Genomic DNA, 23,029 nt, shown 5'->3' on the forward strand with positions numbered 1-23,029 from the left:
TAACATAACATAATAAAATTTAAAAAAAGAAAAAAATAAAGGGTTTATGTGATTGGATTGGATCCATCAAAATAATCTCCTCTTTGATTAACTCAAAGTAAGCTGGTTAGTTCACTTAATCACATGAGCAAAATCCCTTTTGCCATGTAATTGTAATGACCTCAGGTGTAATTATTCACAGTTCTAGTGATTACAGCTAGAAATTTGGGATGGAGGAGAATTTTAGAATTCTGCCTACCACAACTGGAATTAGAACTCAAGATTTAACTTCTAGAGCTTTCCACTGCACCACACTGAATATCTAAGATTGTTTAAATTATTTTTATTTTAGTATGAGTTGCTAATATTTATCCATGCAAAATTAAGAAAAAATTGAATCAGCAAGGAAACACCCACTTGTGTTTATCAGTTGAATGTGTGCTTTCAGGCTATATCCCTAACCACAGAGACTAATGCAGTCAGGTTAATAGTGATTGCATTCCTAAAGGTCTTGCTCAACTTCTTAAGCTCTTCTGAATTGTGATATTAAGGTCATGCTCCTGTATTTTCTGATTGACATTCAAATATGAAATGTTAACTATTGAGATCATCATAGGATTATACACACACTGTGACAACCAATGGGACCTCATTTGCCAGACATGAAAAACAATACTTTGGCTATTTGGAACAGGTTCCCTAATGCTGGTATTGAAGTGCACTTTAAAAAAAATATTATGTTATGTTATTCACCATACATTACATCATTAGTTTTTAATGTAGTGTTCCATGATTCATTGTTGGGTATAACACCCAGTGTTCTATTCAATACATGCCCTCTTTAATACCCATCACCAGGCTAACCCGTACCCCACCCCCCACCCCTCTAGAACACTCAGTTTGTTTCTCAGAGTCCATAGTCTCTCATGGTTCATCTACCCCTCTGATTACCCCTCCCTTCTTTTTTCCCTTCCTGCTATCTTCCTCTTTTTTTTTTTAACATATCACTGTATTATTTGTTTCAGAGGTGCACGTCTGTGATTCAACAGTCTTACACAATTCAGAGTACTCACCTTAGCACATACCCTCCCCAATGTCTATCACCCAGCCACCCCATCCATCCCACCCCCACCACTCCAGCAACCCTCAGTTACTTTCCTGAGATTAAGAATTCCTCATATCAGTGAGATCACATGATACATGTCTTTCTCTGATTGACTTATTTCACTCAGCATAATACCCTCCAGTTCCATCCACGTCATTGCAAATGGCAAGATTTCATTCCTTTTGATGGATGCATAATATTCCATTGTATATATATACCACATCTTCTTATCCATTCATCTGTCACTGGACATCATGGCGCTTTCCATAGTCTGGCTATTGTACACATTGCTGCTAAAAACATCGTGGTGCACTTACCCCTTTGGATCCCTACATTTGTATCTTTGGTGTAAATACCCAGTAGTGCAATTACTGGGTCGTATGATAGCTCTATTTTTAACTTTTTGAGGAACTTCCATACTGTTTTCTAGAGTGGCTGCAACAGCTTGCATTCCCACCAACACTGTAAAAGGGTTCCCCTTTCTCCATATCCCCGCCAAAATCTGTGGTTTCCTGACTTGTTAATTTTAGCCATTCTGACTGGTGTGAGGTGATATTTCATTGAGGTTTTGATTTGCATTTCCCTGATGCTCAGCAATGTTGAACACTTTTTCATGTGTCTTTTGACCCTTTGGATGTCTTCTTTGGAAAAATGTCTGTTCGTGTCTTCTGCCCATTTCTTGATTGGATCATTTGTTCTTTGGGTGTTTTTTTTTTAATATTTTATTTTTCTGACAGAGAGACAGCGAGAGAGGGAACACAAGCAAGGGGAATTGGAGAGGGAGAAGCAGGCTTCCCGCTGAGCAGGGAGCCTGTTGCAGGGCTCGATCCCAGGACCCTGGGATCATGACCCAAGCCAAAGGCAGATGCTTAATGACTGAGCCACCCAGGCGCCCCTGTTCTTTGGGTGTTGAGTTTGATAAGTTCTTTATATATTTTGGACACTAGCCCTTTATCTGATATGTCACTTGCAAATATCTTCTCCCATTCTGTTGGTTGTCTTTTGGTTTTGTTGACTGTTTCTTTTGCTGTGCAAAAGCTTTTTATCTTGATGAAGTCCCAATAGTTCATTTTTGCCCTAGCTTCCCTTGCCTTTGGTGATGTTTCTAGGAAGAAGTTGCTGCGGCTGAGGTCGAAGAGGTTGCTGCCTGTGTTCTCCTTTAGGATTTTGATGGAATCCTGTCTCACATTAGGTCTTTCAACCATTTTGAGTCTATTTTGTGTGTGGTGTAAGGAAGTGGTCCAGTTTCATTCTTCTGCATGTGGCTGTCCAATTTTCCCAACACCATTTGTTGAAGAGACTGTCTTTTTTCCATTGGACATTCTTTCCTGCTTTGTCGAAGATGAGTTGACCATAGAGTTGAGGGTCCATTTCTGGGCTCTCTATTCTGTTCCATTGATCTATGTGTCTGTTTTTGTGCCAGTACCATACTGTCTTGATTACAACTTTGTAATAGAGCTTGAAGTCTGAAATTATGATGCCACCAGTCTTGCTTTTCATTTTCAACATTACCTTGGCTATTCGGGGTCTTTTCTGATTCCATACAAATTTTAAAATTATTTGTTCCATTTCTTTGAAAAAAGTGGATGGTATTTTGATAGGGATTGCATTGAATGTGTATATTGCTCTAGGTAACATTGACATCTTCACAATATTTGTTCTTCCAATCCATGAACATGGAACATTTTTCCATTTCTTTGTGTCTTCCTCAATTTCTTTCATGAGTATTTTATAGTTTTCTGAGTAGAGGTTCTTTGCCTCTTTGGTTAGATTTATTCCTAGGTATCTTATGGTTTTGGATGCAGTTGTAAATGGGATCGATTCCTTAATTTCTCTTTCTTCAGTCTTGTTGTTGGTGTTGTTGGCCACTGATTTCTGTGCATTGATTTTATATCCAGCCACTTTACTGAATTCCTGTATGAGTTCTAGCAGTTCTGGAGTGGAGTCTTTTGGGTTTTCCACATAAAGTATCCTATCATCTGCAAAGAGTGAGAGTTTCACTTCTTCTTTGCCGATTTGGATGCCTTTTATTTCTTTTGTTGTCTGATTGCCTTGGCTAGGACTTCTAATACTATGTTGAATAGCAGTGGTGATAGTGGACATCCCTGTCATGTTCCTGACCTTAGGGGGAAAGGTCTCAGTTTTTCCCCACTGAGAATGATATTTGCTGTGGGTTTTTCATACATGGCTTTTATGATCTTGACGTATGTACCTTCTATCTCTATACTCTTGATATTGAGGTATTTACCCTCTATCCCTATACTCTGAAGAGTTTTGATCAAGAAAGGATGCTGTACTTTGTCAAATGCTTTTTCTGCATCTATTGAGAGGTTCATATGGTTCTTGTTCTTTCTTTTATTAATGTATTGTATCACATTGATTTGCAGATGTTGAACCAAACTTGCAGCCCAGGGATAAATCCCACCTGGTCGTGGTGAATAATCCTTTTAATGTATTGTTGGATCCTATTGGCTAGTATTTTGATGAGAATTTTTGCATCCATGTTCATCGAGGATATTAGCCTGTAATTCTCCTTTTGGTGGGGTCTTTGTCTGGTTTTGGGATCAAGGTAATGGTGGCCTCATAATACGACTTTGTAAGTTTTCCTTCCATTTCTATTTTTTGGAACAGTTTCAGAAGAATAGGTTTAATTCTTCTTTAAATGTTTGGTAGAATTCCCCTGGGAAGCCATCTGGCCCTGGGCTTTTGTTTGTTGGGAGATTTTTGATGACTGCTTCAATTTCCTTAGTGGTTATAGGTCTGCTCAGGTTTTCTATTTCTTCCTGCTTCAGTTTTGGTAGTTTATACATCTCTAGGAATGCATCCATTTCTTCCAGATTATCTAATTTGCTGGCATATATTTGCTCATAATTCTTTGGTGTTGGTTGTGATCTCTCCTCTTTCATTCATGATTTTATTTATTTGTCCTTTCTCTTTTCTTTTTGATAAGTGTGGCCAGGGGTTTATCAATCTTGTTAATTCTTTCAAAGAACCAGCTCCTACGTTTGTTGATCTGTTTGGTTTCTCTTTCATTGATTTCTGTTCTGTTCTTTATTATTTCTCTTCTCCTGCTCGGTTTAGGCTTTATTTGCTCTTCTTTCTCCAGCTCCTTTAAGTGTAGGGTTCGGTTGTGTATTTGAGACCTTTCTTGTTTCTTGAGAAAGGCTTGTATTGCTATATGTTTTCCTCTTAGGACTGCCTTTGCTGCATCCCAAAGATTTTGAACAGTTGTGTTTTTATTTTCATTTGTTTCCATGAATTTTTTTAAATTCTTCTTCAATTTCCTTGTTGACCCATTCATTCTTTAGTAGGATGCTCTTTAGCCTCCATGTATTTGAGTTCTTTCCAACTTTCCTCTTGTGATTGAGTTCTAGTTTCAAAGCATTGTGGTCTGAAAATATGCAGGGAATGGTCCCAGTCTTTTGGTACCAGTTGAGAACTGGTTTTTGACCTAGGATGTGACCTATTCTAGAGAATGTTCCATGGGCACTAGAGAAGAATGTGTGTTCTGTTGCTTTGGGATAGAATCCTCTGAATATATCTGTGAAGTCCATTTGGCCCAGTGTGTCATTTAATGTCTTTATTTCCTTGTTGATTTTTTGTTTAGTTGATTTGTCCATTTCAGTGAGGGGGGTGTTAAAGTCTCCCACTATTGTTGTTTTGTTGTCGATGTGTTTCTTTGCTTTTGTTATTAATTGGCTTATATAATTGGCTGCTCCCATATTAGGGGAATAGATATTTACAATTGTTAGATCTTCTTGTTGGATAGACCCTTTAAGTATGATTTGATGTCCTTCTTCATTTCTTATTATTGTCTCTCGTTTAAAATCTAATTTGTCTGATATAAGGATTGCCACCCCAGCTTTCTTTTGGTGTCCATTAACATGGTAAATTGTTTTCCACCCCCTCACTTTCAATCTGGGGCTGTCTTTGGGTCTAAAATGAGTCTCTTGCCGACAGCATATCAACGGGTATTGTTTTTTTATCCAATCTGATAGCCTGTGTCTTTTGATTGGGACATTTAGCTCATTTACATTCAAGGTAACTATGGAAAGTTATGAATTTAGTGCCATTGTATTGCCTGTAAGTTTACTGTTACTGTGTATTGTCTGCGTTCCTTTCTGGTCTATGTTACTTTTAGGCTCTCTCTTTGCTTAGACAACCCCTTTCAATATTTCTTGTACGGCTGCTTTCGTGTTTGCAAATTCCTTAATTTTTGTTTGTCCTGGAAGCTTTCTTTGTCTCCTTTTATTTTCAATGACAGCCTAGCTGGATATAGTATTCTTGGCTGCATATTTTTCTCATTTAGTGCTCTGAATATATCATGCCAGTCCTTTCTGTCTTGCCAGGTCTCTGTGGATAGGTCTGTTGCCAATCTAATGTTTCTACAATTGTAGGTTACAGATATCTTATCCCAAGCTGCTTTCAGGATTTTCTCTTTGTCTCTGAGACTCGTAGGTTTTACTATTAGATATCACGGTGTTGACCTATTTTTATTGATTTTGAGGGGCATTCTCTGTGCCTCCTCGATTTTGATGACTGTTTCCTTCCTGAAATTAAGGAAGTTCTCTGCTATAATTTGCTCCAATATACCTCCTGCTCCTCTCTCTCTTTCTTCTTCTGGGATCCCAATTATTCTAATATTGTTTTGTTTTATTGTATCACTTATCTCTCGAATTCTGCCCTTGTGATCCAGTAGTTTTCATCTCTCTTTTTCTCAGCTTCTTTATTTTCCATCATTTGGTCTTCTGTATCACTAATTCTCTCTTCTGCCTCATTTATTCTAGCAGTTAGAGCCTCATTTTTGATTGCACCTCGTTAATAACCTTTTTGTTTTCAACTTGGTTAGATTTTAGTTCTTTTATTTCTCCAGAAAGAGTTTCTCTACTATCTTCCATGCTTTTTTCAATCCCAGCTAGTATCTTTAGAATCGTCATTCTGAACTCTAATTCTGACATCTTACTAATGTCCGTATTGATTAAGTCCCTGGCAGTCGGTATTGCCTCTTGTTCTTCTTTTTGAGGTGATATTTTCCATCTTGTCATTTTGTCTAGAGGAGAATGAATGAATGAGAGAACAAAATGCTAACAAGAGAACAACGACCACAGAAAAATATACACTAAACAAATCAGAAGAGACCTTCCAGAAAGTGGTCTCTTTTCTGTTCAGAGATTTGCTGCTATTCTTTTCTTCGATCTCTTGTTGAGTTCGTAGGTGTTCAGAATAGTTTGATCTCTATGTAGCTGAATTCCTGTGGCCTGATGAAATTTAGGTCTCCTACTCCTCGGCCATCTTGCTCCTCAGGCACTAAAGTGCCCTTTTTGATAAACATTTAAGAAAACCTATAAATGATGGTGCAAATAAAAGTCAGTGGCCTTTCAGAGAAGCAGCAGCAGTTACAGCGGGTTATACTGAAACCTTCCCAAGGCAGTGGAGCTTAAGAAAGCATGTCTCCAAGGACTCTGATACCTTGAAAATGTTTCACAATGAAAGTGTTCTAGGGTCAAATACTATGCTTAGCAGACAGTGAATCAATTTTTCCAGCTGGAATAGAAGACTCATTTAAGAAGTAATTGGAGAAAGGGAAGAAATATATTATTGGGGGAGATTGCCAGACTAAGACATTTAGACTTTGTTTTGTATGCAGTCAGGAAGTATTGAAGGTTCTAGAGCAAAAGATAACATAATGAAAGGGAAGTTTCACCAAAATTCACAGAACAGTTTACATAGAATGAATTGGAACAATGAAGCAAATTGTTAAAAATAGCCTGGGCTTGAAGTGATAAGGGCCTGAATTAGGGTGTTAGCAATAGATGGAGATGGATATCTGCAACACATATTACAATGGAGCAAAAATATTGGAGACTGAAAACGAAAGGAGAGGAAGAGGGAGAATCAAAATTGCCCTCAAGTTTATAGTTTTGGAAATCAAGAGGAGAGCATGCCTGTACTGATGACAAAACAAGAGAAGGGAGGATTGGAGATTGGGATTTGGAGGCATATGTTGAATTTGAAATGCTAATAGAATGTATCCAAAAGTGAATGTTAACTTCTTATCCATTCTCTTAATATCAGAAGTTTTGCATAGTGATATACTCTGAATTCAATAATGCCTTAAAAAAAAGACATTGTATCTGACAGTGATATGATACACTTTAGAAGGGGAAATGTTTATTTAATTTGATTTACTCTAAGATTTACCAAGGTGCATTGATTCCACTGAAGTTAATAGTAATTACACAAGCAGAATAAAAAGAGGCCACTAAGAATTCAAGTCATATGCCAGCATTTTTGTTATACGATCTTTGTTAATTATATTAAAACCTTTATTAGAATTCAGTCAATTTATGACAAAAAGTAAACTTGTTTAAAGGTGCTAACAACCAGGCCTGGAGCACATTTAATTTAAAAAAGGAGCAGAGTCAAGTAAATGAAGTATAAAATAGCTTCACAGTTATACTTTCTATCAAGTGGGTAGTCAACCCTTAAATTGTCTATTACATCAGATTTCTTTTTTTTTTAATTGAAGGAAAAACAGAAACTCAGCATTAACAAGGGAATTAACATTATAATTTAAGATAATAGATATAAATAATTCAATTTATCACAATTATAAGATTAATGCATAAACAAATTGCTCTACATGATCCTCGATATTGTAATGTGTGATCCATTAACAAGTGGAGGTTTTCTTCATCCCTTGAGCATCCTTATGTTAAAGATAATTTCCTTAACTTCCCTAACTCGAATGGAATGCTGGTGTTGATGATTTTAACATATCCAAATTTGAGTTTTGGATTGCCTATAAGAACTGGAAAAGGTATACCTGAAGCTACTATGTATCAACTATACTAAAAAACAAAACAAAACAAAACAAAACAAAACAAAACAAAAAAACCTGACAAAAGAGTAAATGGTAATGGAATATAAATGGTCTTGCTTCTGGTGGTTTTTTTTTTTGTTGTTGTTTTTTGAGTTGTTGTTCTTTATATTGATAGCTCCTAGAGACATGATGAGCCACACTTTAAGTTCCCGTGAACGAACCAAGGACCGATTGATGCCCAGCTTAACATAAGCACCTTTTTATAAGAGTTACCATAGTTACCAGGTTCTAGTTATCAGCTTGAAAAATTTCATATATGATTAAAGTTAATTGCCCATTTTTCATGGATGACTTTCTCCCAGTTGCTGAATTGGTTGCTGCTGCCTTTGATCTGGTTGGGAATATAATCCAGTGCAATAGTTAGACAAATTATCAGTTTGTCAACACTGAGAGAAGATGGATTCAGGTTGCTGTGAGGTCAGATTTTGTTTCTCTTCATAAATACTGATAGGTCAGGTAGAGTTTAACTACCACTGGCATCCCTGAAATGTTGTAATAAATGTTAGGCCTAAGAGATTATTATTAATCCATGATGCAATTAAAAGTTTTACTGTTCTGGCAAGAAGATTCTTATCTAATTTAAAAAGCACATTGAAAGTCAGAGCAGTACTCCCATAGTCAGGTAAACAACACCTTCAATATTAATGTCATTCTTGGCTTCTAATATGAGTGAGATCATGATGCATTCAGAGATTATCCCAAGGGATTTTAAATATCAATGATAGCTCTGAAAAGTGAATCCCAGGTCATTGCTAACAGGTCCCACTTCGGGAATCCAATTGCAGTGGTCTTACAAGTGGCTGCTAATGCCACCCTAACTGCCACTATATCTTCAGCAATTTGCTCAGTTTGTCCCAGATTGTTACAAGTATTTCTTTAAAAGTAGTAAACCAAGCTTTCATTGAAGAGGATAACATGACTTGTGATTCCTCACTAAATCATGTACTGACTATATGATTCGTATTAAATATCCTGAAGGCTCATGTCATCACTAACTAATTTATTAACAAGACTTTTATTCTTTGAAAAACAAAATCACTCATCTTACTCAGTTGATTATTCCTTGATTCATGTACAAACGGATGCTAACATGAGATAAAAATAACTCTAACAGTGAAATTTCATAATCTTAATGAACAAAGTATTAGCTACTTTATCTATTACAACATGGAATAGCTATATCATGGAATGTGTCATATCTTATTGATACCAGAAGACCTACTGAATTCCCTAAGAGGGAACCACAAACTCTACAAAGTTTATAAACTGAGGTAATGCTCTGATGGTAATCCACTTCAACTGCAGAAATATGAAATACTATATATATAGTATATGTGATATGTAATGTAATGTAATATGTATATGTAATATGTAATACTATATCTATAGTATATATATGATATATATATACTATAAATATGGTTTATTCTTTTACCTCAGGAAGCTGAATTATTTTATTTCTTCTAAAGAAGTTTACAGAATGAAGGAGGAAATATATATTAGGATAAATTATGTTAAAGAATGACCTGGACCCAGAGAAAATCTTGATTTTTTGGTATAATTTCCCTACAAACCACCCATTAATTAGGTGTAACCAACTAATGTTGATTCTATAAGCTGAAGCTCTTAAAGATTTAGCTGAGTTATTTAATAAAAGTTTTTCTATTACTTAGGTTGTTTGTCTTGTACCTTAACAACTTTTGTATGGTGTTCATGGATGATACATCCACTGAGTCATTTGGGTGGGAATATTTTTTTAAAGCTGTTTTATTTTACAGAGTTCAAATAACTTTGTAATTAAGCAGAAAACAAATAATTGCCAACAAGCAATTATCATTCAATTAAAGAGTAATTACATGGTTATTTGTTCCCTGTAAAATAAAACATTACTGAAATAAGTAACACAATCAATATTTCAGCAGAGATAGGATGCTGCAGTGATGGACCTTTCAACCTATGCTGATTAAATTGTCATCCAAATAACAGTTTTCTAGTTAAATCACCACGTTTTTTTGTCTTGATTAATATGTAAATATCTGCCTGATGTTAATAAAGCTCTTAAAGATAAGAAGCTGCATCATCTGTTAATGATCTTTTCCAAATTTCTACAGTGTCCTCCATAGTCTTGCATCATGTTGTTAGGTTTGTGTTCTTTGAAAAGAAATGCAGGCATTAAGGAGAGCATGAGATGTGATGAGCACTGGGTGTTATATGCAACTGATGAATTACTGAGCACTACATCTGAAACTAGTGGTGTACTATATGTTAGCTAATTGAATTTAAAAAAAGTGCAGGAACTTTAGTGCTAGGAGTGCCTTACTAGAGAGGGTCATTTAGTCTAAAGGTAAAAATAAAGCTATCTTCTATTAGTATGGAACTTTATTGAGTATAATGCACTTTTAGAAATTTGATTCTAATTAATTTATTCTAGGGGTCCAAGTATTCTTTCCAAAAATAGAAACAAAGGCATCTGATTATGATTTTTGCTCACTGAAAAATTTAAACAAGTTTAGATATCATACAATTATACCAACTAAAGAGTTAATCAAAACTTTAAACAATAGGTCAGACACACATCTCTATCACTAGACCATAAGCTCTTCAAAGATAGAAGCTGTTCTAGGTATTCATATTATATCAATAAACAAAGAGACCAAAACCATTTCCTTTGTTAAGCTTCAATTTTAACCTCTATAATTCTTATAGATAGTACCATGCCAGACACATACTGGTTGGGCACTTAGATCATGTTTGTTTACTGGATGATGAAGTGTTTACTGAATGATTGAATAAGTGATATTGTCACTGCAGATGCGTAACTCCAGGAACCTTTAGTCCTTGAGTGGTTCTTGAAGTGGCATAAGATAAGTGGCATCTACCCATCTTTAACCTTGTGCACAGTTGCATCTAACCTTCTTTAGCTTTGTACATATTCATATTCAAGTGGATCATATCTTGAAGCTCCTATAATTATTGTGGATTTCAAGATTTAAGAATGATTATCTGATGATTAAATGTTGCAACCAACTTGCTATTCATGTAGTCAAGGAGAATAGAGTGATTTAAGGAATATTTGGAAACTCTAGCAACACTGAAATATTTACAATTAACTGAGTTAATTAACAGTTTACTGGACCCTACTGTGTGTAGATACCATGAGAATTGCTCAGGATGCAGTGACAATATCAGCGATATATACAGCCTTCATAGAGTGTACATTCTTATTGGGGAGACTCAATCATACCAACGTATGATTTCAACCAACCAACTGAAAAAAATGTTAGGATTGAGAATATGGTCCTCTTGGTTTATAACATATGTAGTAAATACTACCAAGCCATTTATAACATAAGCCATGAATTCCCCAAAATAGATATGATGGTGGGAAATTTTACCAATTTTTTTTCAAATCTTGGAATTTAAGGTAGAACCACCTGAGAAACCTCTAATGACTCTCAAATGTGAGTCAGCTCATTGGAAAAGAGCTACTTCAAATTGTGAGATTGACCAAGAAATTTGGAACAAATCTAGTTAAACCTTAAAGGTTTCAAAGTGCACTGGCTCATTATATGGAAATAGAAGGAACATCAGACTGCTTAATTCTGGGGGCAGTCTGAAAGTGATGGTGAGCATGAAGACAACACTGAAATGTTTACATTGGAAAAGTACAAAGTAATAGGGTAGACTTGAATAAAGTTAGTAGCCTTGTATTCTGACTAATGAAAAGACAAAGAAGCACTTAGAATGTACAGATTTGGTGAAGCTTATTCAACTTCTAAAGACTGGATATACAGTGATGAACATTGTTCAGTGATCTTGGGATCCTTGACATTTGAAGTATATAGCTCTTCTCTTATCACTTCCTTAAAAGAGGAAGCCATAAAACAAGGTAAAGGCAAACAGGATAACAATACTGAGTTAAATAAAATAAGTTATGGCTCAGAATCGAGTAGAAAGGAGGGGAGAGTCAGTTTATAAAATTGAAACATTTAATGAGAAAAGCAGAATCTCTCATGCTAAATTGATATACAATATTGATGTACAATGAAAGTAAATAACACCAGCACAGTGTATGAAAAATAAAATGGGCAATGGTACCCCTGTGTGAGGTTGCTAGGAGTTGTCTTCATTTAAAAAGCTGAGTTTGTCTTACATTGATGGAGCACTTTGCTACTGCAAAATTGATAGAATAAGGTTTAACTTAAACTTTTTTTTGTGAACCAAAAGTCATTTTTGGAAATGTTTTCTATCTGAACCTCATACATTTTTGTGGCTTGGACTATTTAATATAGTTTCAGTATTTTGTCAAAAGCCCTATTATTCAACTTTTAAACTGCATTTTTACTGAAAACCAATAGAAATATCTTAGGCAACATTAGAAACTAATATTTGGGATATATTGGATGACTTGAGAATAACTTGATCCTAATGTTCAATGACTTAAAAATCTCTTCATTTTTTTATTAAAGATTTTTATTTATTTATTTATTTAACAGTGAGAGAGAGAGCACAAGTAGGCAGAGCGGCAGACAGAGGGAGAGGGAGAAGCAGGCTCTCCGCTGAGCAGGGACCCCTATGCGGGGCTCAATCCCAGGACCCTGGGATCATGACCTGAGCCGAAGACAGCCGCTCAACTGACTGAACCACCCAGGCGCCCTAAAAATCTCTTCATTTTGTGACAGCTTCCAAATGATGTAATCAGTACACTGACTGTATTAGAGTCATGGAAGCCAGATACTGACTTTCTATTTTATTACTTTATGGATTAACTTTTGCAACTGCAATTCCTGAACTGCTCACACTAAGGTGAAGAATGTGCAAATGGAATAGATCAGGTTAATGCTATGAATTTAGCCTCAACTCATCAGTTAAAAACACTAATATATCTGTGAGAAAAGACAGCCTAGATAGCAAAAGTGGCAGGTTTTGTTAGTACAGCCACTCCAAGAGAGTGCACTACTGGTTATATAGCCTGGTTTAAATAATAGGTAGATTTAAAAAATCTACTGAGAGTGAGGGTCCTTTGTTCCTGGTGGTCTCCCGGCATCTGTGGAAATGCTAAAAAGAAAATCACATCATATTCCCCATCTCTTAGCTCTTTACCCCTTTATCTCTCTGTGCAGAGACTTAATCACTTCACATTCTATACAATCTGAATTCTGTGAGTCACTATCTCAGGTCTCAGTAGCATGTACTAATAATACTTGGGATCAAATGTAGCTTTAAACAGGAGGTAACTTTGGGTTTCTCACAACAAGTAAGCTGTATTGCAAAATGCTGCCTTGAAAATGTAATCTAAACTAAAAATTAGTCTTTTATAGTTTTAATTTTTGCCATAACTATGTTGGGAAATTGAGTAGAAAGAAAAGTATTGGTCTTTTGGTAATCAATGAAAATAGTCTTTAAAATAAAATTCTATCACTCTTGGTAATTAAAAAAGATTGAGGAGACAAATATAGCAAGTGATGGTATTTCCAAAAAGAGTACATTTTTTTTAACCTGATCTTTGTTTTTGTCTGTTTTTCAACAGTTCCAGGCCTGGCAGGCCTCCTAAGCGTTCTTTGGGAGTGTTGCAGGACAATGCTCACCTTCTGCCCCATTCAGTCCCCGGCCTTTTATCACCAGGACTTATCACTCCAACAGGTAATAAAATCCATCTGATGATCAGCCTTGTCTGTTCATGCTGCCCAGAATTAGAAATAAACTAATATTCATCTAACTGTCTTGTCCTTCAGAGCTTTTCAAGCTGTACTAGAGGTTACATTATTGAATTTTTAAAGTATTCAAGAAAACAGTTTTGTTATTCTAGTGACTCAAATAAAATGGACCTGACTCTTTAAAAAAAATTGTCATTTCCTCGTAGGAAATTCCTTTCAAGGCCTTATTGTATGTATATTTTTGTGTGCTGGGGGCAGTGATGAGGGGCACTAGCCAAACCAGCCTTGTCTCAAAGCCTTCTGTAGAATGCAGCACATCTGCTCACTTATATGTCTCAATAATATATAGTTTTCTTTGTTTTTAAGGGTTTTGAGCATCTGTGTATCTTGTCCAGTTTTAACTAGGTTAAAAAGTAGAAAGAAGATGTATCCTCAGTAGAGAAGCCTTATGATTACAAAAGAAGAACATCCAAATGGTCATTGTCTTAAATAATTCAGTGTTTATCAACACCATGATAAGCAGTGCTCCCTTAAAAATACCAGTTTCATACTTTAGCATTGAACTTTTTATTCACTATAAAAGAACTTAAAAGTGCATGAAACACTTAAAAATAAGCTTAATATTTCTCTAACTGAAACTTTAAAAAATATTAAAGTTATTATATGGTAGAAAATGAAAATGAATTTAATGACAGTGAGATTTTTATAGCTTTAGTCATATAAAATTTTATAAAGCACCTGCTGTATTGGGGTATTTTGTCTAAGGTAATGAAAAATTATATGAGTAGCAGTCCTTGTCAACAGTAGAACTAGAGAGAAGGACATGCAAACTAATAATTGCTCTAAAGTGTGATACAGACTATAATAAAAGTACATACCAGGTGCTATAAGATCACAGAGATGGGAGCAACTAAGTCAATTTGGTAAGTTGGGTAATACACAGAAAGATGGAAACTTTGGAGCTATGTTTTGTAGACTGAATGTCAGACAGGAGAAGAATCAGTGAAAAACATTCTAGGCAGAGAGGACTACAGAAAGATAAACACTAATGAGAAAGAGCCTAGTGTGTTAGGGGGAATACCAATTAAGTTGAAGACCTAGAGCAGATGTTTGAGGTGGGAGACTCATAGGCAATAGGTTTAGTATAGAAAGGGTGGGGAAAACCAACTTGTGAAGCTAGTTTTTTATCAAGTTTCAAAACTTGGGATTTCCCCTATAGAACAGGTTTACAAAGTGTCTTTCAAGGACTTTCCTTACCTCCTGACATGGAATTGGGGAAGTATTTCCAGATTCCTCATTTTGCTTCAGAATTTTATGTATCCTAGTTCACATGTTTAAATTAAAAAAAAAATGCTGTATCGGGTGCCTGGGTGGCTCAGTCAGTTAAGGATCTGCCTTCCGCTCATGTCATGATCTTGGGGTCCTGGGATTAAGCCCCACATCAGGGAGTGTTCTTCTCCCTCTCCCTCTGGCCCTCCACCTGTTTATGCTCTCTCTCTCTTTCTCTTTTTCACTATTTCAAACAAATAAATACAAGAATCTTTAAAAAATAAAAATAAAAAACCCTGCTGTAGGTAAAAAGAACCACTGTTAAGGCTCTGGGGGTTGGAAAAATGATTTTTTAGACTAAGTATCTATAAGCAAATTCTGATACAAGAATAAATTAGTCCTGTACATATAAAAGAATATTGAGGGGATAATAGTGCTGGAAAAATATCTTCGTACTCAATAGATGATAATCTATTTCTTTTTTTTTTTTGATGTAGGGTTCCATGATTCATTATTTGCATATAACACCCAGTGCTCCATTCAGTACGTGCCCTCTTTAATACTCATCACCAGGCTAACCCATCCCCTCACCACTCTCCCCTCTAGAATGCTCAGTTTGTTTCTCAGAGTCCGTAGTCTTTCATGGTTCGCCTCCCCCTCTGATTCCCCCCTTCATTTTTCCCTTCCTGCTATCTTCTTCTTTTTGTTTTTTTTTAACATATTAGGTACTAATTGTTTCAGAGATACAGGTCTGTGATTCAACAGTCTTACACAATTCACAGCCCTCACCATAGCACCCACCCTCCCCAGTGTATATCATCCAAACCACCCCATCCTTCTCAACCCCCACCACTCCAGCAACCCTCAGATTCTTTCCTGAGATTAAGAATTCCTCATATCAGTGAGACCATATGATACATGTCTTTCTCTGATTGACTTATTTTGCTCAGCATAATACCCTCCAGTTCTATCCACGTCATTGCAAATGGCAAGATCTCATTCCTTTTAATGGATGCATAATATTTCATTGTATATATATATACCACAACTTCTTTATCCATTCATCTGTCGATGGACATCTTGGCTCTTTCCATAGTTTGGCTATTGTGGACATTGCTGCTATAAACATTGGAGTGCAGGTATGCCTTTGGATCCCTACATTTGTATCTTTGGGGTAAATACCCAGTAGTGCAATTGCTGGGTCATGCGGTAGTTCTATTTTCAACTTTTTGAGGACCCTCCATATTGTTTTCCAGAGTGGCTGCACCAGCTTGCATTCCCACCAATAATATAGGAGGGTTCCTCTTTCTCCGCATCCCTGCCAACATCTGTCATTTCCTGACTTGCTAATTTTAGCCATTCTGACTGGTGTGAGGTGGTATCTCATTCAGGTTTTCTTTGGATTTCCCTGATGCCGAGCGTTGTTGAAACTTTTTCATGTGTTTGTTGGGCATTTGGAGGTCTTCATTGGAAAAATTTCTGTTCATGCCTTCTGCCCATTTCTTGATTGGATCATTTTTTCTTTGGGTGTTGAGTTTGATAAGTTCTTTATAGATCTTGGACACTAGCCCTTTATCTGATATGTCACTTGTAAATATCTTCTCCCATTCTGTTGTTTGTCTTGGTTTTGTTGACTGTTTCTTTTGCTGTGCAAAAACTTTTTATCTTGATGAAGTCCCAATAGTTCATTTTTGCCCTAGCTTCCCTTGCCTTTGGCGATGTTTCTAGGAAAATTTGCTGCGACTGAGGTCGAAGAGGTTGCTGCCTGTGTTCTCCTTGAGGATTTTAATGGAATCTTGTCTCACATTAAGTCTTTCAAACATTTTGAATCTATTTTTGTGTGTGGTGTAAGGAAATGGTCCAGTTTCATTCTTCTGCATGTGGCTGCCCAATTTTCCCAACACCATTTGTTGAAGAGACTGTCTTTTTTTCCATTGGACATTCTTTCCTGCTTTGTCAAAGATTAATTGACCAGAGAGTTGAGGGTCCATTTCTGGGCTCTCTATTCTGTTCCATTGATCTATGTGTCTGTTTTTGTGCCAGTACCATACTGTCTTGATGATGACAGCTTTGTAATAGAGCTTAAAGTCTGGAATTGTGATGCCCCCAGCTTTGCTTTTCTTTTTCAACATTCCTCTGGCTATTCGGGGTCTTTTCTGGTTCCATACAAATTTTAAAATTATTTGTTCCATTTCTTTGAAAAAAGTGGATGGTATTTTGATAAGGATTGCTTTGAATGTGTAGATTGCTCTAGGTAGCATTGACATCTTCACAATATTTGTTCTTCCAATCCATGAGCATGAAACATTTTTCCATTTCTTTGTGTCTTCCTCAATTTCTTTCATGAGAATTTTATAGTTTTCTGAGTAGAGATTCTTTGCCTCTTTGGTTAGATTTATTCCTAGGTATCTTATGGTTTTGGGTGCAATTGTAAATGGGATTGATTCTTAATTTCTCTTCCTTCTGTCTTGTTGTTGGTGTATATGAATGCCACTGATTTCTGTGCATTGATTTTATATCCTGACACTTACTGAATTCCTGTATGAGTTCGAGCAGTTTGGGGGTGGAGTCTTTTGGGTTTTCCACATAAAGTATCATATCATCTGCAAAGAGTGAGAATTTGACTTCTTTGCCGATTTGTATGACTTTTATTTCTTTCTGTTTTCTGATTGTGGTGGCTAGGTCTTCTAATACTATGTTGAATAGCATGGTGATAGTGGACATCCCTGCCGTGTTCCTGATGTTAGGGGGAAAGCTCTCAGTTTTTCCCAATTGAGAATGATATTCGCTGTGGGTATTTCATAGATGGTTTTTATGATATTGGGGTATGTACCCTCTATCCCTGTACTCTGAAGAATTTTGATCAAGAAAGGATGCTGTACTTTGTCAAATGCTTTTTCTGCATCTATTGAGAAGATCATATGGTTCTTGTTCTTTCTTTTATTAATGTATTGTATCACATTGATTGATTTGTGGATGTTGAACCAACTTGCAGCCCAGGGATAAATCCCACATGGTCGTGGTGAATAATCTTTTAATGTACTGTTGGATCCTATTGGCTAGTATTTTGCTGATAATTTTTGCATCCATGTTCATCAAGGATATTGATCTGTAGGGTCGCCTGAGTGGCTCAGTCGTTAAGCATCTGCATTTGGTTCAGGTCATGATCCCAGGGTCCTGGGATCGAGCCACGCATCGGGCTCCCTGCTCTGCGGGGAGGCTGCTTCTCCCTCTCCCACTCCCCCTGCATGTGTTCCCTCTCTCGCTGTGTCTCTGTCAAATAAATAAATAAAATCCTAAAAAAAAAAGATATTGGACTGTAATTCTCCTTTTTGATGGGGTCTTTGTCTGGTTTTGGGATCAAGGTAATGCTGGCCTCATAAAACGAGTTTGGAAGTTATCCTTCCATTTCTATTTTTTGGAACAGTTTCAGAAGAATGGGTATTAATTCTTCTTAGATGTTTGGTTGAATTCCCCTCAGAAACCATCTGGCCCTGGGCTCTTTTTTGTTGGGAGATTTTTGATGACTGCTTCAATTTCCTTAGTGGTTATATGTCTGCTCAGGTTTTCTATTTCTTCCTGCTTCAGTTTTGGTAGTTTATACATCTCTAGGAATGCATCCATTTCTTCCAGATTATCTAATTTGCTGGCATATATTTGCTCATAATTCTTTGGTGTTGGTTGTGACCTCTCCTCTTTCATTCATGATTTTCTTTATTTGGGTCCTCTCTCTTTTCTTTTTGATAAGTCTGGCCAGGGGTTTATCAATCTTGTTAATTCTTTCAAAGAACCAGCTCCTACTTTCGTTGATCTGTTCTACTGTTCTTTTGGCTTCTATTTCATTGATTTCTGCTCTGTTCTTTATTATTTCTATTCTCCTGCTGGGTTTAGGCTTTATTTGCTCTTCTTTCTCCAGCTCCTTTAGGTGTAGGGTTAGGTTGTGTATTTGAGACCTTTCTTGTTTCTTGAGAAAGGCTTGTATTACTATAATCTTTCCTCTTAGGACTGCCTTTGCTGCATCCCAAAGAATGTGAACAGTTGTGTTTTAATTTTCATTTTTCTTCCATGAATTTTTTTAATTCTTCTTTAATTTCCTTGTTGACCCATTCATTCTTTAGTAGGATGTTCTTTAGCCTCCATGTCTTTGAGTTCTTTTCGACTTTCCTCTTGTGATTGAGTTCCAGTTTCAAACATTGTGGTCTGAAAATATGCAGGGAATGATCCCAGTCTTTTGGTACCAGTTGAGACCTGATTTGTGATCTAGGATGTCATCTATTCTGGAGAATGTTCCATGTGCACTAGAGAAGAATGTGTATTCTGTTGCTTTTGAATGGAATATTCCTAATATATCCGTGAAGTCCATTTGGTCCATTGTGTCATTTAAAGTCTTTATTTCCTTGTTGATTTTTTGCTTAGATGATCTGTCCGTTTCAGTGAGGAGGGCGTTAATGTCCCCCACTATTATTGTATTATTGTTGATGTGTTTCTTTGCTTTTGTTATTAATTGGCTTATATAATTGGCTGCTCCCATATTAGGGGCATAGATATTTACAATTGTTAGATCTTCTTTTTGGATAGACCCTTTTAGTATGATTTGATGTCCTTCCTCAACTCTTACTATAGCCTTTGTTTTAAAATCTAATTTGTCTGTTATAAGGATTGCCACTCTAGCTTTATTTTGGCGTCCATTAGCATGGTAAATTGTTTTCCGCCCCTTCACTCTCAATCTGGGGGTGTCTTTGGGTCTAAAATGTGTCTCTTGCAGACAACATATCGATGGGTCTTGTTTTTTTTTAAGATTTTATTTATTTATTCGAGAGAGAGAGAATGAGAGATAGAGAGCATGAGAGGGGGGAGGGTCAGAGGGAGAAGTAGACTCCCTGCTGAGCAGGGAGCCCGATGTGGTACTCGATCCCGGGACTCCAGGATCATGACCTGAGCCGAAGGCAGTCGCTTAACCAACTGAGCCACCCAGGCGCCCAATGGGTCTTGTTTTTTTATCCAATCTGATAGCCTGTGTCTTTTGATTGGGGCATTTAGTCCCTTACACTCAGGGTAACTATGGAAAGTTATGAATTTAGTGCCATTGTATTGCCTGTAAGTTTAATGTTACTGTGTATTGTCTGTGTTCCTTTCTGGTCTATGTTACTTTTAGGCTCTCTCTTTGCCCAGAGGACCCCTTTCAATATTTCTTGTAGGACTGGTTTCGTGTTTGCAAATTCCTTTTGTTTTTTATTTGTCCTGGAAGCTTTTTCTCTCTCCCTCTATTTTCAATGACAGTCTAACTTAATATAGTATTCTTGGCTGTATATTTTTCTCATTTAGTTCTCTGAATATATCATGACAGTCCTTTCTGGCCTCTCAGGTCTCTTTGGATGTTTCTACCATTTTGGGTTACAGATCTCTTATCTGGAGCCGTTTTCAGGATTTTCTCTTTGTCTCTGAGACTTGTAAGTTTTACTACTAGATGTTGGGGTGTTGACCTGTTTCTTATTGATCTTGAGGTTGGTCTCTGCACCTCCTGGATTTTGATGCCTGTTTCCTTCCTGAAATTAAGGAAGTTCTCTGCTATAATTTGCTCCGGTATGCCTCCTGCCCCTCTCTCTCTTTCTTCTTCTGGGATCCCAATTATTCTAATGTTGTTTCATCTTATGGTATCTCTTATCTCTCGAATTCTGCCCTCATGATCCAGTAGTTGTTTACCTCTCTTTTTCTCAGCTTCTTTATTTTCCATCATTTGGTCTTCTATATCACTAATTCTCTCTTCTGCCTCATTTATCCTAGCAGTTTGAGCCTCCATTTTTGATTGCAACTCATTAATAGTCTTTTTGATTTTGACAGAGTTAGATTTTAGTTCTTTTATTTCTCCAGATTTTCTCTAATATCTTCCATGCTTTTTTCCATCCCAGCTAGTATCTTTAAAATCGTCATTCTGAACTCTAGTTCCGACATCTTACTAATGTCCATATTTGATTAGGTCTCTGGTAGTCGGTATTGCCTCTTGTTCTTTTTTTTGGAATTGATTTTTTCCATCTTGTAATTTTGTCTAGAGGAGAATAGATGAATGAGTGAACAAAATGGTAGCAGGGTATCAACGACCACAGAAAAATACACACTAAACCAATCAGAAGAGACCTGAAGCCAGGGGAAAAGAAAGGGAAAGAAAGAAAAAGAAAACGAAAAAGGTAAAAACAAACAAAAGACAGAATATGATCAAATATGATCAGGCTGCTGCATAGATCAGTACCACACACTAGGTTTTGGGCATATTTTGTTCTTTAAAAAAAAGTGCCTCCCAAAATTTTAAAGAAAGAAAAGCTTATATATGTACAAAAATAACGGTAAATACGATGAAGGGATGGAATATGAGTGTAAAGATGAAAATTGTAAAGGGTTTTATAAAAGGAATTGATAAGATAAGAAGTTGGTAAAAAAGAAAGAAGGGGATTTTTTTTTTTAAAGGTGAGAATGTGATCAGGCAGAAGACTAGAGCAAAGCCATACACGAGAGATTTAGGGTATATTTTGGTCTGTTAGAAGAAACTGTGACCCAAAATTTTAAAGAAAGAACAACTTATATATAAATATACCAAAAATAAAGTTAACTACTATGAAGAGATAATATGACTCTAAAAATGAATAATAAAAAAGATTTTTTAAAAAAGGGATTGATAAGATGTTAGTTGAAAATGGGAAAAAGAAAAATTAAAAAAAAAGAAAAAGAAAAAAAGAAAATTAAAAAAATTAACCTTGAAAGACTAAAGACTATTGGGGGAAAAAAGCCATGAATTCTATGTGCTGTGTTCCCCTAGTGCTGGTGTTCTGCCGTTCTCATTGATCGGTAAACTTGGTCTTGGCTGCTTGTTCTTGCTAATATTCTCAGGGAGGGGCCTGTTGCCATGGTTCTCAAATGTCTTTGCCAGACGCGGAATTGCCCCACCCTTGCCAGGGCTGGGCTAAGTAATCTGCTCTGGTTTGCTCTTGGGAGCTTTTGTTCCCTGCAAGCTTTCTGTACAGCTTTGGAGGATGGAAGTGAAAATGGCAGCTTCCCAATCTCCACCCCAGCGGAGCCAAGAACTTGGGGCCCCACTGCTCAGTGAGCCCCCGGAGAAAAGCAGTCAATCACTCCCATGTCCCCAGTCTCTGGCCGCACTCCATGCTCACCCGGCCTGTGACCGAGTGTTTCTATCTCTGCACATGACCCTGTGTGGAGTCTTCAAACTCAGCAGATTTCTGCAGTGCACTCCCCCACCACTCCTCCAGGGGAGGAAGGGGAGACTCCCCGTATCTGCTGCTTGTTGAGTCCCTGCTGGTAGAGCAGTGGCCCGACTGTGCTATGGATCACGGTTTATGGCAACCCCGAGGTGAGAGCCCACTGCTCGGCTCCATCTCTGCTACCGGCTTCCCTGTTCTGATACCTGGGAGCTCTGCCACAGTCAGGCACCCCTGGTCTTTCTGTGACCCTGAGGGTCCTGAGACCACACTGCCCCAGCGAGGTTTCCACCCCCCACTTAGCCACTGGAATGACATTCCTCAGCAGAACCAACTTTTTTTAAAAGTTTTGATTTTGTGCTCTGCTGCTCTATCACTTGCAAGTAGGGGCTGACGGTGGCCCCCTCCCCCACCACCTATCTTGTCGAATATCGCCTCATGATTCACTTCTCCGCACGTCCTACCTTCCAGAAAGTGGTCGCTTTTCTGTTCAGAGAGTTGCTGCTATTCATTTCTTTGATCTCCTGTTCAGTTCGTATTGTTCAGAATGGTTTGATCCTTATCTAGCTGAATTCCTGGGACCAGAAGAAATTTAGGTCTCCTACTCCTCTGCCGTCTTGCTCCTCCCCCTGATAATCCATTTCTTAACTTACAAAATACATTGATAAGGCCTAGAAATAGTACCATGTAAATAATTAGTTCTGATTTTGAGGGAATGTGTAGATGAAAGAAGAAAAGGATTTAAAGACTGCTTTGAAGTTAATGTACTCTTGAGTAAACTTTAGTACTTTATCTATTGAGGAAAATCTGTAATATATATTAAGTTTGTATTATATACCAAGACCTAAGTGTTGGGGTGTGTGTGTTTGTGTGTGTGTGTGTGTGTGTGTGTTTTAAAGATTTTATTTATTTATTTGAGAGAGAG

The 23,029-nt window shown here is 37.0% G+C and overlaps 1 protein-coding gene across 1 annotated transcript in view; it reads left to right on the plus strand.

Annotated features, from left to right (window-relative positions):
* Nucleotides 1–23,029, plus strand: part of DACH2 (dachshund family transcription factor 2) — a 907,788-nt gene that overhangs the window by 395,225 nt on the left and 489,534 nt on the right. The window contains exon 3 of the mRNA XM_073880945.1: nt 13,498–13,610. Within this exon, the coding sequence (XP_073737046.1) occupies nt 13,498–13,610 (113 nt within the window). The remainder of the gene's footprint in view (nt 1–13,497; nt 13,611–23,029) is intronic.

This window comes from Callorhinus ursinus, unplaced genomic scaffold (assembly GCF_003265705.2).
Source record: "Callorhinus ursinus isolate GAN/ISIS: 27379988/994484 unplaced genomic scaffold, GSC_fseal_2.0 scaffold40, whole genome shotgun sequence".
NCBI lineage: Eukaryota > Metazoa > Chordata > Mammalia > Carnivora > Otariidae > Callorhinus > Callorhinus ursinus.